This window comes from Sardina pilchardus, chromosome 18 (genome assembly GCF_963854185.1).
Source record: "Sardina pilchardus chromosome 18, fSarPil1.1, whole genome shotgun sequence".
Classification (NCBI taxonomy): Eukaryota; Metazoa; Chordata; class Actinopteri; order Clupeiformes; family Clupeidae; genus Sardina; species Sardina pilchardus.
Window position 1 is genome coordinate 18,354,013 of NC_085011.1, and position 17,500 is coordinate 18,371,512.

Below are 17,500 nucleotides of genomic sequence, written 5' to 3' on the forward strand. Positions count from 1 at the left end.
CTTTCAGATCAAAGTTGCTGAACCTCAGCTGAACTCACTCAGGCGACACACACTTGAGGCTCCGCCCCAGCACAGATCTCCCAACCGTGTGTGTGTGTGTGTGTGTGTGTGTCTGAGAGAGAGAATTTTGCCTTAAAAACCTCCAGCTTGGAACCCTATGATATGATGTAGACTAGTGCAGAAAGGGCTCCACCTTTATGGTCAGTTCTGTACCTCACTATCTGTGTGTGTGTGTGTGCGTGTGTGTGTGTGTGTGTGTGTGTGTGTGTGTGTGCCCTGCTGTGTGCTTAGAGATAGGATGGAAAGTATAAATTGATTTTCAGGAAGCTTTTGATCCATATGGTTAGGTTCCTCCTACTCTGTAAAGAACTGTAAAGAAGCCATTTAATGTGTGCGTGCGTGCGTGTGTGCGTGCGTGCGTGTGTGTGTCCGTCTTCCAGGATGTCACGTCCTAAAGCAGACTGTGATGTTCGTTACATGTTTTTTATTCTGGTGATGCAGCAACAGCACTGGGAGGAAACGAGTGGCCCATGGCTGATAAAACTTAATATCACTAAACAACCTTGGGCCCTCCCTATCAGTCGCCATTAGGAACCAGAGGTGGAGGGAGGGAAGGAGAGGGGGAGGGAGGGAAGGTTTTGAAATACTTGTGTTCATTTAGCCTTCATACAAATATTTAGCTCATCTCCCTCTCTCCCTTGCTTTCTTTCTCTTTCTCTCCCTCTCTTTTTCTCTCTCTCTCTCTCTCTCTCTCTCTCTCTCTCCCTTGCTCTCCCTCACATAATGATGTTTACCAGGATATGGAATTAGCACAGGAGTGGAGGAAGAGAATGGAACAGAAAGAATGAATGACGTTTGGGGAGAGGGGTAGATAATTGTACAACAGCATTACAGTGCTTTGTCTTTTCCTAATTATTTGGCTATCGTGCAAGATTACTTTGGCACATCAGTGACTATGTTCATGGTCTGTCCAATAAAACCAGATTAAATTTCAGAGAGAGAGAGAGAGAGAGAGAGGAGAGAGCGGGGGGGGGGGGGGGGGGGGTTGGGGGCGCAGGAGGCCATCTTGGCTCAAGGTTCATTGCAGTGTCTCTCCCCCAGTGGGCTTGGCTGCGGTTCAGAGAGTGACTGTGCCGGGCCGGGTAATCCATCCCATCCGTTCTGCTTCAGTCGGCCCGAGGGATGTGGCATGGCCGCGCTAGCGTACAAGATTCTGCATCAATGCAGGGACTTTTTTTTTTTTTTTTTTTAACAAATTCATTAAACAACCTTCATGTTTATGTTATCTATTTAAACAGATCACTCAAACCCATTTCACTGAGATACAGTTGTAATGACTGTATGACTAACACTGACTACTAACACACTACTAGAATGAATTAACTAAAAACTACCGGTGATGCAAACCACATGTAGATAATCCATAGGGTATTTTAAAAGGATTAGGGCTCCTTTTATGGTCAATACTTTGCTCTTTCAGTTGTACTTCAATCAAGTTGTGAGGCCAGTGAAGATTCCCTCCTCTCGGACAATCCCACCAGCTCTCTTGCCCCGACCCACTCAACAGCCCAAATAGCGTTTGGGCTGTTGATAGATATCAGAACACTCTTAGATCCAATCAGATAGCAGATAAAGTAAACGGGGTGCAGACAAACACAGCAGGAAAAGAACGCCAGGGGGAGTAAGGGGGGAGAAGGGGGGGCTGGGCTAAAGTGCTAGAGATGTAGAGGAACAGAGGGCCAGAATTGCTGCAAAAAGTCAAGGTTAATGGGATGGAAAGAAGCCGAAAGGCTGTTTCCCCCCCTCCGTAACTTCACCATTGTATAGCATTGCACGCTGCGGCGGCTGCTGCTGCTGCTGCTGCTGCTGTTGTTGTGTCCCCAGTCGTGCCTCTGATTAAAATGCATTCACACTGCGCTCAGAGGAAGTCCCCAGTCAGTGCCTTTCTCTCTGTTTCTCTCTGTTTCCCTTCAGCGCCAGCTACCAGAGCAGAGCAGGAATTACATTACAGTTTCTCCAAACAAACACTGTAGAGAAAATCAATCCTTCACCACCTGCACCCCAACCACCTCCGCACCATCACCCCCCGCTCCACCCCTCATCTGTGCTTACTCCACTGCAGTAGTTTGAATGAAAACGGAGACCCGTGTTTAGAGGAAGCGCCTTATCTAAGGGACGGTGATGGCATCAGAGTGGAACATCATCATAGTGCGGTTTCACGCTCAGAAGTTGACAGTAGTACGTTAACACTGCAGGGTTTAGACTGTAGTGCGGCTTTACAGAGCAACAGGAGTTAACAGGACTTGCAGATGTCACATCTTCTGTCCCTTGAGATGCCATACAGACTAAGGAGAGCTTAGCTACTGTGGCACCTGGCTTCTTCACGGAAATTCTATCTGTCCAGTTTAGTTGGAGTGTGCTGAGTTTTCTCACCTAAAGGAATGGAGTTAACTGACTCTGTTAAGGTTAGAGCATTTGTAGTATACCGTGCGTGCGTGCGTTCAACTGTCTGTGCGTGTCTGTCTGTACGTGTCTGTCTGTGCGTGCGTGCGTGCGTGCGTGCGTGCGTGTGTGTGTGTGTAATAATCACACAGCACTTGTCCTTAAGAAAGTCCTGGTGAAGTTTATGGGATTCTATTTTCGTGTAAAAGCAAATTAATTCAATTAAATGGTTCCTGTAAACCTTTGGAAGTTTCTCCCAAGGACAACTGCACTCTGCCAAGACTGCTTGGGAGGGAGGGAGGGAGGGAGGGAGGAAGGGAGAGGGGGATGCAGGAAGGGGGATGGGGACCTTATCAAGGGGATAAATGGAAGTGAAGAAGTAGAGATGGGAAGATACGTTGATGGATGGAGAGAGATTGATGGATAGATGGATCGAAAAGATCCAGGAATTCAGATGTGTTGGTTGCTACCGCCCACCAGCAGCTATAGAAAACCCCAGTAGACACACACACACACACACACACACACACACACGTACATGCTGGTACACATGCACACACACACACACACGTCTGTGCACACATCAGTGCATATGCGCACTGCTGTTCTTTTGGCAGGGCTCCTAAACATATTCCACTTCCTGTCAAGTATTCCACCTGCTTCTGCACTTGACTTCTTGCTTCTGTAATTGAAGCTTTCAATTAGGAACTGTGCCGTCAAATCAGTGTGTCTGAAGGAGTGGGGGAAGGGGCGGCATTTCAAGGTGATTGTGTGTGTATGTGTGTGTATCTGAGTCTGAGTCTGAGAGGATGATGGTGTGTTGCATATTGGCACATTGTGAAGCTCCTGCAGTAAAAGCAGCAGTGGCAATGAGAAGGAAACTCCAAAGTAGCTCAACAACACAGCCAAGTAAATTAGCATGCAAAGGATACTCAGTCTCTCTCTCTCTCTCTCTCTCTCTCTCTCTCTCTCTCTCTCTCTCTCTCTCTCTCGCTCGTGCTCGCGCTCTCTTTCTCTCTCTGTCTCTGCAACTCCCACTCTGTTTGTATTGGAATTGTAGTCACACTCTGGCTATGGGATACTGTGCTTTAATAGGATGCAGTCATAATATTGAGAGAATAATTTCCAGCTGCTGAATGCAGTCATTAAAGATGGTGTTTATTTTGCCCCCATGCATACATAACTCCTCTAGCTTGCGCTCTCTCTCTATCTCTCCCTCTCTCTTTCTCTCTCTCCCTCTCTCTCTCTCACCCTGTTTAGCCTTTTTGCTCCCTTTTGCCCTCTCATTTTCTCTCACACATTTTCTCTCTCTCACACACACACACACACACACACACACACACACACACACACACACACACCCACACGCACGCAAATCTACATATACAGATCTCTGCCCAGTTGCTACTGACTGCTGCTGACCACCATCTCTCCAGCCCCACCGGGCTGCTCTCGAGTGCTCCGACTGCTGCCGCTGCCGCCGCGGCTGCTGGGTGAATCTGGCCCCTGTTGGCCCAGGAGCCCACAGCCCACAGCGCAGCTCTGAGCAGGAGAGAACAGCAGTGTGGGTGTCTCCGAGACACGGCCCTGCTCTGAACAGGGCTGCTTCCGCTTGGCTAGCTTACAGCAAACGTCTACCCTCTCCATCTGTCTCCTGAGCCTGTGTGTGTGTGGGGAGGGGGGTGTTTCATGCCAAGTGTGTGTGTGTGTGTGAGTGTTTCTGTTTTTTTTTTAATTTGATCTGCGTGATAAGTATAGTTGAATTGATTATGGTATTATTGGTCAGGCTCAAGTGGGTTAGGGGGGTTTATGAACCATCATCATCATCATTCTTCTTCTAATGAAAGTTTATAAACAGAGAAAAATGGGGGATTACTGGGAGCATCATTAGAGATGGGGTTTGACTGATGACGTGTGTGTGTGTCTGTGTGTGTGTGTGTGTGTGTGTGTGTGTGTGTGTGTGTGCGCGCGCGCATATCATCCCTTGTGCTGTGCCAGTCAGACTGAGCAGATGGCGCTGCATGCCAATGCAACACCGACAGCCTGCAAGTGGGAGTCTCTTTCTCTTCCTTCATCTGCCTCGCTCTCTCCTTTTCGCTCTCCCTCTATCTCTAACTGCTTCTCCCTCTATCTTTTTCTCCCTCTGCACGCAGCCTACCCCCCTTCTCTCTCACACACTCTCCCTCCTTCTCTCTCTCTCTCCCTCCACTCTCTCTCTCGCTCTCTCTCTCTCTCTCTCAAAGCTCCCTGGTTCCCTCAGCCCCATCCAGTGGAGTTTAATTTGGCTGTGTTGGTTTGTTGATAGCTCTAATGGAGGCATGAACCACCCTTTGGGGAGGCACTGATTGGTGGTTAGGCGAGATCCAGAAGCCGTTGTTCTGCAGCTCCTCTGCGTGTAGTGGAGGGCAGAGCTGGAGCGCTGCAGTGCTGTGCTGTGCCGTGCTGTGCAGCGCAGGGCTAGACTGCCCCCTACTGGGCAACTCGGGAGGCTCGTGCCACAGACACTGCACAACTCGAGCTGTCAAAGCAGTTAAATGCTGTCTGCGCTCACGAGTGCACAAGGGTGCACCAGGATCCGAGTGATGTAGGTTTTGTCCTCGGGAGTTGAACATTGAAGTACTGTGTGCACAAATATTACATATTACATATTTGTCCACACAGTATGTAATATGTGCATGTAATATTTGTCCATATAAATATGTAATATTTGTAATATGTCACGTGAGTATGGTTCAGCACAACAGCGTTGCTGGTCTGTGGTTTTTGGACTGGACCCAAACCGCTGTGGACACGAGGTCGTCTCCACACTCTCTCTCTCCAACTCCGGCAGCAGGCATCGAGGCGTGGTGAAAGGCATTTCACACGCAGTAAAAAGCCGCTGTAAATGTTCATTGGGAAGCCGTAACATCGCTCAAACTCGTCCCGCGCCCGCAAATGGCACGTCCAGAAATCATAGAGGTCATTAAGCGTCTCCTTTCATGATCTTGTTACAAATTATCTCTCCGTGGCGTCCAGTGGCGCGGTCAGTGCACTGTGAGCGGGTGGGAGGTGAGAACGTTCCATTCCAGGCCGAGAACAGAAGAGCGGGCTGGATAGAAGTGTTAATGTTAGTGCCGTCAGGAAGAATATGGCTGCTCTGAAATGATCTCATGCTGTGGTCATTCTCTTCCTGGGCGGGGGGCGGGGGCAGTCTTTTGGGAATTGCCTGTGTGGGATAGCACACAGGATAGCAGGCAGGCACCTAACCTGTTTAATGTTTGCTGTGTGTGTGTGTGTGTGTGTGTGTGTGTGTGTGTGTGACAGGTGAAGAGTGTGTTTAATATGACTGCCAAGGAGGGTAGGAAGAGGTCCATCAGCTGCCTTGTCGCCGTGGGCAACGGGAACGGAGCTGCAGGTGAGCGACAACACATTTGTGTGTGTGTGTGTGTGTGCGTGTGTGTGTTTACTTCCGTCTGTGTTTCTGGCTCCCCCGTGGCTTGTAGCCTGAGTATTTGTTTGTGTTTACCACACAACAGAGTGCAGGTTGAAGTTTGGCCTCCGTGAGCCATGACTTTCATTTTCCCGTGACACTAAATTGCGTAGCTTTAAAGGTTATCCCTGTCACTCAGCTGTCCAAGCCACAGGGAGATTTGAATAAACGGGCCATTTTTTGGCCATTCGACCTTGATTTGTAGTGAAGGTTGTGGAATATTGGGTGACTCCTGATGTTTAATAATTGTGGAAAGAGTTGGGTTGAACAGATGGGCTAAATGTTTCCACATACTCAGACCTTGTGAGTGATGATACTGTCCAATTTGGTATCTCAAGGCCTCTAGGGTAGAAATGGATGCCGATGATATGCTGATTGCATTGTTATTCATAACGATTAATGTGTGCGTGTGTGTGTGTGTGTGTGTGTGTGTGTGTGTGTTTGTGTGTGTGTGTATGCGCACCTCCACAGGGTTTGCCTTGGGGAAAGCAGCCGACCGACAGACAGCTTTGAGAAAAGTAAGCATCTGCTCATATTCTTGTGTGTGTGTGTGTGTGTGTGTGTGTGTGTGTGTGTGTGTGTGTGTGTGTGTGTGTGTGTGTGTGTGTGTGTGTGTGTGTTGCAGTCCTTGTCTTGTTGAGGTAACAGGCTGATTCCAACCATCTTCCTCTTCCTCCAGGCTAAGAACAGAGCCTTGCATTACCTGTACTACATCGAGAGATACAACGACCACACCAGTGAGTGTCCCAGCCCGCCACAGATGAGCCCACTTCCTTTGTGCTGGAGCGTGGGCACAAACTTTGCTGCCGTCACACTCTCCATTTCCCAAACACTTACACAGAGGCTCCCAGGCCCCCTGCAGCCACAGCAAATGTTCAGTGTGTGTGTGTGTGTGTGTGTGTGTGTGTGTGTGTGTGTGTGTGTGTGTGTGTGTGTGTGTGTGTGTGTGTGTGTGTGTGTGTGTGTGTGTGTGAACAAATGTGTCTGTGTGTGTGGCAGGTGTGTGTATGAACTTGGTAACCTCTGTTATGCGCCTCTCACATTGGGTGTGAAACAGCCCACAGGAAATGCTTCACACAGAAAATCCACTGAGTCGTGATCTAAAGGTCAAGGTCGAACACTACCACTACAGCCACATGAGAAGAACATGAGCTGTGTGTGTGGTGTGTGTGTGTGCGCGCACACACGCACATACAGATATGACCTTTGAAGACCATGAACTCCAAAGCCAACTCCAATTTTCCCTCTTTTTTCAGTTTACCATGACATTGACGCAAAATTCAAAAAGACCACGCTGCGCATGCAGAAACAGAACAAAGGTAACAGCTGACCTGAATACACAATGTCCGATGCTCTGATTGCTTCGCTACGCTTTTAGTAATGGTGTGTGTATGTTTGTGTGTGTCTGTGTCTTCAGGTTACGGTCTGCATTGCCACAGAGCAGTCATCACCTTGTGTAAGCTGATTGGCATCCAGGACATGTATGCTAAAGTTGAGGGCTCAGTCAATCTCCTGAACATCACAAGAGCGCTCTTCACCGGCCTCTCTAGTCAGGTAGGTCACTCAGTGGTCACCATGGAGAACTTCAGTCAGGCACAGCACAGCTCAGGTTAGCATTCTAGTATAGCGAGGCCACTGGGGTTCAATCATGTCTGTTTGTTGTTGTTGTACTTATCTAGTATTGATTATATCTAGACACTGTATTTCGTAGACACTTCTCAGAAGTGACTAATGTTGGATTGCTACCATGGATATTGAGTAGTGCGTGTTAATGGGACCAAATCATCTTGAAACTGAGAACGAGTCATTTAGGAAAGGATCTGTCCACACAAATGTGAAACACTTGTGATTTTTGTTCCTTAAGTTGAAGTGGGAGTGTTTAATGAATCCGTTCACTTCTCTCACTCCTGTCTTTTCTGACCCTCTCTCTTTCTTTTTCTTTTCCTTCTTTCTCTTAATGTCTGTTCATCGTGCTGACCTGTAGGAGACACACCAGACCCTGGCGGACAGGAAGCAGTTGCATGTGGTGAAGTTCCAGCCCGAGCGTGGCCCCTTGCCCATAGTCGTTGCCCGACCAGAGAAAGGTGCCCGTGAGGAGCCGGAGCAAGAGGACGAGGTGCCCAACACGCGCCTGAACTGGAAGGATGTCCAGGCAGCCCAGGGCATGAAGACCTCCGTATGGTCCGGCGTGAAAAGGACCATCTGGTGAAGACGCCCAACCATTGTGGCAGTCGGAGCGCACCTTTCAACCACCTGCCATAGTCTGCCTGCCCGTGTTTATACTGTATGTTGCCGTCCAAGACTGGCCATTGCTGAGATGAATGTGACTTGGACTGGGGACTAAATTGACAGACACATGGATGGTTTCTTGGTGGCATATGTCTTCTGTCAGCTGTAGATATGATGCAGTTCTGGTTGGGTTTGGGGAACAGGAGACGTGTCTGCAAGTGTATCTACTCTGTCATGTTGTCACAATTACACGACCGGCGATTAAAGTTTTAAGCCGCCAGGCTTAGTTGGCACTTCTCTTTTGTGGTTTGGTCCTTTGGGAAGAAAGAGCCTTCACTTGCAAGGATGCTCAGTCCACTCCAGGGCACACAGGGCACCCTGCTGGCATGAAATTGAAGACACACACACACACACACACACTAACTCACTCACTTACTCACACACTCACACACACTCACACACACACACACACACACACACACACACACACACACACACACACACACACACACACACACTAACTCACACACCCATAGACAAATGCACACCAAAGCCCCATCACGTCTTTGGTCCTTGCCGTTAACCTTGCCTTCAACCTCCATATTTTGTTTACCCACCCGCACACTGATTTTATTTAGCGTTTGTTTGTGTTTGGATTGTGTGTGTGTGTGAGCGTGTGTGTGTGTGTGGCTCAGTTTTGGTTGTTCGTCTCGTAAGTGGCCCCCTGGGGAAGCCTCTGTGCCTCATGCATAATGGAGACGGCATCTCTGCAGGGGTACTGATGGCTACTCTGCTTGTGATAATGGTGAGGTGGTAAAGCCCGTCTGGCATTTTTAACTGGCCTTTTTTCTGTTTGAGTTTGTTTGAAACTACCATTATACACACACAAACGCACACATCTTAACGTTATCAATACCTGGAAGAGGTACTTATTTGTGTGAATAGGGGCAACTTGTTGAAGGGTAGCATTTTAAATGGATAGTCTCTGAAACACTTGGGTTTAAGTTCTTAAACGGTGACTCATTTCCTAAAAGTGTTTCTTTGCTCAAATAATGATCCTGTCCTTGCAAACCAACTGAATTGGGATATCCTCAAGCAGATTGGCGCCTCCCTGTGTTCAGTTTTGGTACAGATGGCTGAGCAATGCCAATGTAGTTCGTCTGCTTGGGAGCAGATAATGTGGTCCCCTTAAGATCTAAACTAAGTTATGGCAACTGTTTGTTGTTCCACCCTCCATTTACTTTAGGATGTATCACACTGGTAAAATCGATGTTGCTGAGTCATGATAGTGTTTACTTTAAGCCGATGTAGGCCTATTTGTTTTTCCTTTGACTCTTGCGAGCCTGAGCTATTAAGCTAGGCTACTCAGAAAGATTTGAAGTGCAAACACATCAAGCCACTATACTCACAAAGGTCTATTGTCTCTCAGTTTTTGCCTGTTTACTTTAGTCTCCCAATGTTTAATGCAACAGTTTAACTGATGGGTGAGTTTAATACAACTCGCCCATGCTCAGCCCAGGCCTAGGCTACCTGAACGAAAAAGATTAAGCATTTAATGTCTTAACAAATACACCATGTTTGTGTGTGAAACCTTTTTGTTCTATCCCTGCTGAAAAAACAGCAAGAAACCAGCTTAGGCTGGTAGCTGGTTTTAGCTGGTCTTTGCCCAAAACACAGTTATTATCGCTGGTCTTTGCTGGTGTAGCTGGTTAGGCCACCAGCTAGACATGCTGGCGTGACCATCTGAGGAAGCTTGTCGTGCTGGTGTGACCAGCCTGTCGTTTGGGATACAACTGGTTTAAGATGGTCATGCTGGTGACCAGCCTGTCAAGCTTGACAAAGATGGTCAAGCTGGTTTTCTAGAATAACCAACATAAGCTGGCGTGGCCAGTAAAAACCAGCAATGTAGACCAGCAACACCAACTAAAATGACCAGCTTAAGGTGGTACGACAATCAAAACCAGTTGAATTACCATCATAAGCTGGGTAAACCAGCTGAAGGTGTGTTTTCGCGAGAGTTTTGCTGGTCTAGCTGGTTAACCATCAAAGGGTGGTCAAATAAGCTGGTTAACAAGCTGGTCAACCAGCAAACCACCTTTAGCTGGTCAGGCTGGTTTTTTCAGCAGGGATATGTATTGAATTAAGGCATTTTAGAAGATAGAAGCGCTAGTACGGATCGGTCTCCATGCTCATGACCTGATGCCCCATATTAGCGTGACATCTGAGTCAGGTGGCTATTGTGCGAGCAGGAATGAGCGAGCGCGATAGGGGTGGGGGCTTGAGCCGCGAACACATAGCAGGCCGGCATGAAGATGGCAGAACCTGAAAAGAGTGGAAAGGTGAGACGATACCTTCTGCCCCCCACATGAAACGGTCTTCCACGACACGTCCATAACCCGCTATGCAGGATGTAATCGGAAACTTTACGCACCACTTCTCACCCAGCCTAACAGCTTCAGCCACTTTTACGTTGCGACAGGCGAGCTCTTCCAGGGACGTGAAGGTTGTCACTGGGGAAACGTGATCTCGTTTTCATCATCTCCCAGCCTGAACCTTCAGGCACACCTTGCTTGCTCAATGCTCATTTCTCAATGCACATTGTTCTCTCCTATGGTTCCCCTGTTATTCCGTCTGAAACATTTTGTTTGTTTTTCTTCCTTCATCAGTGTTACTCACGCCTTTACAAGTGGTATTGCTACCTGTAGGCCTATCTGTGTGTGCGTGTGTGAGCGAGTATGCGCCTGAATAGCATGAATGATGTAATCGTTTGTACTGTGATGATGGTGGAATTGACAAATGTTCCCCTATTCTTCCAAAGAGCGCAGAAGTTGGTAGAGAGTAGGCTAAGCTCTTGCTTGCAGTGCAGTGTGGCTGTTGGTGTCCAGACCACCCTGGCAGTGCTGAAGCCTGCATTTAGACAATGTCAGGATAGAATGAGTTCATCACTACAACAAATACCAAAACCTTTGTATTTTATAAACTGACAGGATATTCAGTGAATATTCTTTTATTTAAAACATAATGTTAAGCATATTTCTGACATAATGCATACCCAACAGTTCAAATGTATAAAACATACCCCATCAATATAAAGATTGACGTTATAAAAGTTCAGTTTAGTCGAGCGCCATATCTGGGTGTCATTTTTCTTTTCTACAAAAATCTGATTGTAAAAATCTACATTTTCTTCACCTACTATCCATCAAGAATATGTTTAATAAAAACAGGTGAAAAATGATTCAGTGACAGTGTGTGTGTGTGTGTGTGTGTGCATACATAAATATACGCCCAACAGAAAACATACAGATATTTTTACAGTACATTTGTATTAATAAATGTATGTCTGGAGACATATATATTTGGGAGTTTGCATAATACAAACAGTACTCTCTAAGCCGCTGATGGAATTGATTTGCCGATTTGTAGAATTCAGAGTGAGCAACCCTTTCCCTTTTCCACAACTGACTTGAGATTCTTCTCATTCTCCCAGAGTTCTGTGTTTTATGGGGAGGGAAGGGAGGGGGGTCAGACAGACTGAGAGCAATGCAATGCTGATCAGAAAGACTTCCACCTTATTGCTGAGAGGATACAGTGGATGAAGTAGAAGAGTGTGGCCGTGTAGGAGAAAACCTGCAGACCAGTGTGGAAAGACCCCAAATTAATTCCCCTCAAAAAGCCAATGCTATCATTTTCATTACAGGGTTCTATTAGTAAACACAGACTTATCAGGATTGTTAACTTTTCTGTACAAAGTAAGGAAAAATGTTCAGATTTGTAGTATCTTATTTACATATAACACTTCATTCCATATTGTTTTCTTGAGTTTTTACAGGAACAACGTTACTGAAACGTTACTGAAACGTTCATGCCAATAAAGCTGGATTGAATTGAATTGAGAGAGGGGGGGAGAGAGGGGGGGGGGTGAAATCAAACAAGAGATGAACAGGGGTATATTCAAACCAAATATGATGGGGAGAGAGAGAGAGAGAGAGAGAGAGAGAGAGAGAGAGAGAGATGCTGGGGTTCTTACCACTGCTGCGATGTCTATCTGGTAGTATCTAAAGTTGGTGCTATTTTTCATAGCGAGGGTCACACTGGCCAGAGGAACTGAAGCACTCAGGTAGAACAGAGCAGCCAGAAAGTGATAGATAAAGTCCTGCCCACAAATGAGTTATGTAAAGTAAATACCAGTGAAGTATATTCCAGTAAAAACAACATTATATTTCTGTGATCTTTGAAGAATTAACACTAGGCTTGGATGAAGCAGATACACCTTAGTGATTTCAGTCTCTAATATTCATCGAGGCTCTCCCCATACACAAACGATGAACCCCAAATCTAATCTGAACCTCACTGAATCGTTTACCATGTACACATACACTATAGCGTTCACACGTACACAGACATGAATGGCATTGTGGGGTTAGTTCCTATAGTGTTAGTTCCTTACTTCCACAGTGCAGTAAGAAAAAACAATATGATGGTCTTTGTAAAGACTTACAAACTAGATTTAGATGAAACACACAACTTTAAGCTTTTTCAATCTCTATTCCTCATGTATTTATTTATCAGAAACTCTGCATTCTTCAAGTGACTTACATTTGTCAGTTGGGACTATTGTCCCTGAAACAACATTACAGAAGTGACTTGCTCAGTGGAGGCCACAAATTGAACCCACAACTTTTTAGGCTACTGCATGCTAGCTCCTTAACCACTACGTTGCCACCGCATCAAGGTGATGAATGGCATTGTGGGGGCTAGTTCTTACCGCCGTGGCCCATCCCCCGCTGTTCTTGTGCGCTCCACAGGCGAAGATGACGAGCCAGAGGAAGGTCATAACGAAACAGAAGACGGAGACGAACATCACCCAGCCCAGGGGATTCTCTGGCTGCACATGTGTGGAGGCTACCAGGATCCACACCAAACCCCCAAACACCTGCCATTGCACACACACCCGCGCACACAAACACACACACACACACACACACACACACACACACACACACACACACACACGCACACACACACGCATATTCATACACACATTCACAAAATGTCTTCAAATGTAAATGTATTGATACACAGAATGACCATGTGTTTCAATGACACCATACACAGAGTGTCTGAAGATCTCCATGGCACCCTTTTGTAAAAAGCAAAAGCAGCATTTCAGACTCTCTCACACACACATACAAACACACACACGCACACGCACACACACACACACACACACACACACACACACACACACACACACACACACACACACACACACACAGACACACACACACACACACAGGCGGAGGACTCAGGACTAGAACTAATAGTTCAAGCATTTGTTTTATACAGCAACACAGATGCTCTGCAGAGGAGAACATTATACCACCAGTCAGTGTAGCAAAGCCTGTTAGACTGCAGACCTCACTTAAACCTATCCTCTCTGAGCCGTGGCTGCAGGAAAGAGACTATATGCTGTGAACACATGATCCCAAACCTGCTCTAAATGTCCATCTGTTTCCCGTGGGAAAAGGGGAATTGTGTGCTGAGGCACTACTACCAGCCATCCAACCACACCCTTTTCTCTCCTCTCTAACGTTGCCTTGTTATGGGCAATGATCTAGCTGCTGCCTTGCAAAGTGTGAGTGTGTCTGTGTAATGCCACAATGATGACCAAAAATTCTTAAAACAGCTGTGACTGCACCAGTACTAGTCCTAAGGGTAGATAACCGAAACTCCTCTGATTAAGAAAAAATATTGTATTGTTATAAATCCAATCAATTGAATGTTTAGCCATAGTATTGAATGACCCAAAACACCACAGTCCCATTATTGAACGATCTTGTTATGCTACTTAACCCGAGTGTGAAATACACCTAGCACCTCGGAGGCAACAGGGCGAGTCCAGCAGAATCATATTCCCATGCAGGTTAAATGAAGTTAACTGAAACTCCCATTCCATTGCGCATTATGTTGAGATCGTAGGCCTAAATACAACCATATTCACCAATGCTCACAATGTGCTATAAATAAAAAAAAATATCTACTGGCATCTATTCTTTCGTCTGATTTACTATTTTTTATGCAAATGGACCATGGAAATAAAGCGCAAGCCCTCTTACAAAATATCCATTTAAAATAATGGTATAGAACATTCAAGCATGAAGCCCTTTACAGGGAATGTCTAATATGAAGGTTTAAGTAACAACGTAAACGTATAAAAGTGTATTTCTATGCACTCACCAGTTCAGGTAAATAGAATATATCCGGTGCCGTGGTGCATATCCCAAGCCCACTGGGCAAATTCCCCATCGGCTGAGCTGTGGCAGCTGCCATGACCGCTGTCTCCTCTATCCGCTATCTGAGTGGACTAACGGAGCCACAGGTGCGTCTTTTCAGCAGACTGAAGGACCTGAAAAACCTGCCCAAACATTACGGTCCCTTCCAACGGGACACACCCCGTAAATAACAGCTCCTTGACCTACCTGCTTGGTGTGTTGTTATGTGTGACTACAGGTAACTGTTTCAAACATCCGCTAACGTTTCGTTTGTTTTGTTTTGTTTTGTTGCCAGCTGGGTGCGTTCGTTGTGGCGATACCTTATGAATTTTTGAGATGGGACAGTTACCTCATCCAAGACTGTCGCCTTTACGCATGCACGCATGCACGCATGGTGTCACTCACACACATACTTCCACATTGCCACGGTGCCATTCACTCGCACAAGTGCACGCATACAGACATACTCTGAGACTATAGCGACACATTTCATGTTTATTTTGAAAACAAAAAGAAGTACATTTGTCGTTTGATTACATCTTAAGTTTCATTTAGGCCTACATCACGTCAAGACTGGCAAGTAACCATCCTTTTATGCCACATTCTTTATGTGAGTGCACTTATTTACGTATACATTTATTCAAAATGCGAAGCTATAGAAATGATATAGAATGAATTATATGAAGATGATCACATATCTATACCATGATTAGTTATGTAAGCAATTTCTTTGACTTTTCAGGGCTACATCATATTTCTGTAGGCTCAGTTTCCAGTTCTTTTGCTGTTGCTGACAGATAGAAAAGGAAAGGAAAGGGTAAACCCTGACTGTTGTGTCCTCTATTCTTTTTCTTTCATATTTTGAATCATCTGTAATATTTCATATGTCAACATCTGTCATTAATATAATCTTAGCTAAGCCACTTGGTGTGAATTGCTGGGTTTGAGTCAGGGTTCGTAAATCTTGAATCATTCAGAATGATAGCCAGCACTGTACAGCACGCGTGAACCTATAAGGGGTAGTCTCTGTTGCCATGATGATTAGTTGTAGTTGTCTGTGTTGTTGTTGATGTGTAACTGTGATTTGTCGCTGGCTCTTGTTGGTCTGGGGTAACAGGCTTGTTTTGTCTGCTAGTCTGTTGTCCTTCAGGATGTTTTCCACCGCAGGGCCGACAGAATTGTGTGGATGACATACAGCAGCGTGGCAAGAAAGGCCATGACCTGAAAATACAGCATTGAGGTAAGGGGGGACATTCACTTATACACACACACATACATACACACACACATACAGAGAGGGAGAGAGAGACACACACAGAGGAGAGAAAGAGAGAGAGAGAGAGAGAGAGAGAGAGAGAGAGAGAGAGATAACATACTCAACATAAATGTACATTTTCACTACATCACTTATAAAAGACAAAATTCTAACAGAAGATTGAAATCCAAATGATCTCACCACAGCAGCAACGTTAAGCTTGTACTCTTTTGAGGCCGAAAGAGCTTGGGCCCCGATGGTCAAAGAGGCCTGGATCACTGCTGCACTCAGATAGAACAGAGCAGCAGTGGCATGATATGCAGTGTCCTGGGAAGGAGAGAGGAGAGAGGGGCGCAGGTCAATCTTGCTGTTCTTACTGCGGTCTTTTGTCTTTTAGCACGTAATCAGTGTAGTTCTTTTACCTTAAAATTATGTTGATGCCACACACTAACTTAAACTATAAGGAAAATGCCGTTGCGCACCGTTGTTGTCTTGGCAGGAGCATGGCCCTTTTTGTTGCTTTTGGGTACCCACTAAGAGCTAAATGGGTACTCAGTATGTTAACAATTGATGAAACGGGGCCTTAACTCTTCTCAACTCACTCAAAAGAATGTGTTGAAAATAACACAACTTGTGTTGTTGTTGTTGTTGTTGTTGTTGTTGTTGTTGTTGTTTTAATGTCCAGATAGGGACAACACAGTTTGTGTTGTTTCTAACACATTTGTTGTAAGAGTGTATACATTTAATGATGATGGTGGATAGAGAGTGGATAGAGTAGCCAACTTTCAAAGTATTGATTGGGAAACAGCTTTCTGTGTGTACTGTCTGTAGGCCATGCTTATTACAAGGTCATAATTATATTTATAGACAGAGCTATGCACAAAACTAGATGCTTAAAGTTAGCTTTTGTTGTAGAATATAATAAGCTGGCAAAACAAATATGCATAAGATGTATCATACGAATAAACATATTGGACATAATGGGCTGCTGCTGGTCAGGGGGGGACCTAAGATTTTTGCATTGTATGTAAATATGATATGAGATGCAACTTTAATGTACTGAACTGAACTAAACATGTATATCTGAACTGTGCTGTAAATCTCTTCCAGTCCCTTCCAGCCTAATGAATTATTTTTGCCTGAGCATAGAGTAAATGTCTCACCAAGCCTGGCCACATGCCACCCTTGTTGCATCCAAACAGAAAGATGAGGAGCCAGATGGTGGTGAAGACAAAGCAGAAGACAGAGACAAACATCACCCACGCTTGGGGGTTCGCCGTTGAATTGAGAAGATTTGTGGAGGCCACCAGGATCCATACAAGTCCTCCAATTATCTGGGGAGAGAGAGAGAGAGTGTGAGAGAGAGAGAGAGAGAGAGAGAGAGAGAGAGAGAGAGAGAGAGAGAGAGAGAGAGATAGGAAGAGAGATTGAGAGAGGATGTCTTGTCAGTTGTAACCCCCTACCACACACACACACACACACACACACATACATACACATACAGCACACACACACACACACACACACACACACACACACACACACACACACATGTTTTTTGTTATCATCAATGCAAGCATACAGCACATACTCCTGGGCTCAAGAACTGTTTTACTGACCCCACCCTGTGTCCACGAACAAGCATCTACTGTTTAATTGGCCGTATTACCATAAAAGCAGTCAAACAAGTCTAACAACTTAGTTTGACTGCCCAGTTTTATTTTCCAAATGATATACTCTCAGTACAGTGGTTGTTACTATACACACATTTCCTGATATGTATCTTCCACCCTTATCGCCGAAACATCTTCAAAATGTCAATAATGATAA

General features: G+C 45.6%; 3 protein-coding genes across 3 annotated transcripts in view; 1 reads left to right on the forward strand and 2 right to left on the reverse strand.

The window, feature by feature from the left end:
• Positions 1 to 8,438, forward strand: part of mrps5 (mitochondrial ribosomal protein S5) — an 18,099-nt gene extending 9,661 nt beyond the window's left edge. Inside the window, exons 6-11 of the mRNA XM_062519865.1 lie at positions 5,746 to 5,836; positions 6,383 to 6,429; positions 6,591 to 6,648; positions 7,168 to 7,230; positions 7,329 to 7,465; positions 7,896 to 8,438. Coding sequence (XP_062375849.1) covers positions 5,746 to 5,836; positions 6,383 to 6,429; positions 6,591 to 6,648; positions 7,168 to 7,230; positions 7,329 to 7,465; positions 7,896 to 8,120 — 621 coding nt within the window. The 3' untranslated portion in view covers positions 8,121 to 8,438. The remainder of the gene's footprint in view (positions 1 to 5,745; positions 5,837 to 6,382; positions 6,430 to 6,590; positions 6,649 to 7,167; positions 7,231 to 7,328; positions 7,466 to 7,895) is intronic.
• Positions 8,439 to 11,130: 2,692 nt separating this feature from the next.
• Positions 11,131 to 14,489, reverse strand: LOC134063831 (myelin and lymphocyte protein-like). Its single transcript, XM_062519570.1, has 4 exons — positions 14,381 to 14,489; positions 12,909 to 13,076; positions 12,171 to 12,296; positions 11,131 to 11,770 (listed from the first exon to the last, which is right to left on the reverse strand). The coding sequence occupies exons 1-4, from the start codon at positions 14,471 to 14,473 to the stop codon at positions 11,696 to 11,698; spliced, it is 462 nt and encodes a 153-aa protein (XP_062375554.1). The 5' UTR covers positions 14,474 to 14,489; the 3' UTR covers positions 11,131 to 11,695.
• Positions 14,490 to 14,894: 405 nt separating this feature from the next.
• Positions 14,895 to 17,500, reverse strand: part of LOC134063832 (myelin and lymphocyte protein-like) — a 4,490-nt gene continuing 1,884 nt past the window's right edge. Inside the window, exons 2-4 of the mRNA XM_062519571.1 lie at positions 16,834 to 17,004; positions 15,872 to 15,997; positions 14,895 to 15,636 (exon numbers count right to left, since the gene is read on the reverse strand). Coding sequence (XP_062375555.1) covers positions 15,562 to 15,636; positions 15,872 to 15,997; positions 16,834 to 17,004 — 372 coding nt within the window. The 3' untranslated portion in view covers positions 14,895 to 15,561. The remainder of the gene's footprint in view (positions 15,637 to 15,871; positions 15,998 to 16,833; positions 17,005 to 17,500) is intronic.

Coding starts and splice junctions, on each gene's coding strand:
- LOC134063831 (XM_062519570.1), bottom strand. CDS start 14,473: ATGGCAGCTGCCACAGCTCAGCCGATGGGGAATTTGCCCAGTGGGCTT. Junction 13,077..14,380: donor TATTCTATTTACCTGAACTG/GTGAGTGCATAG, acceptor GTGCAATGGCAG/GTGTTTGGGGGTTTGGTGTG. Junction 12,297..12,908: donor GCGGGGGATGGGCCACGGCG/GTAAGAACTAGC, acceptor ATTTGTGGGCAG/GACTTTATCTATCACTTTCT.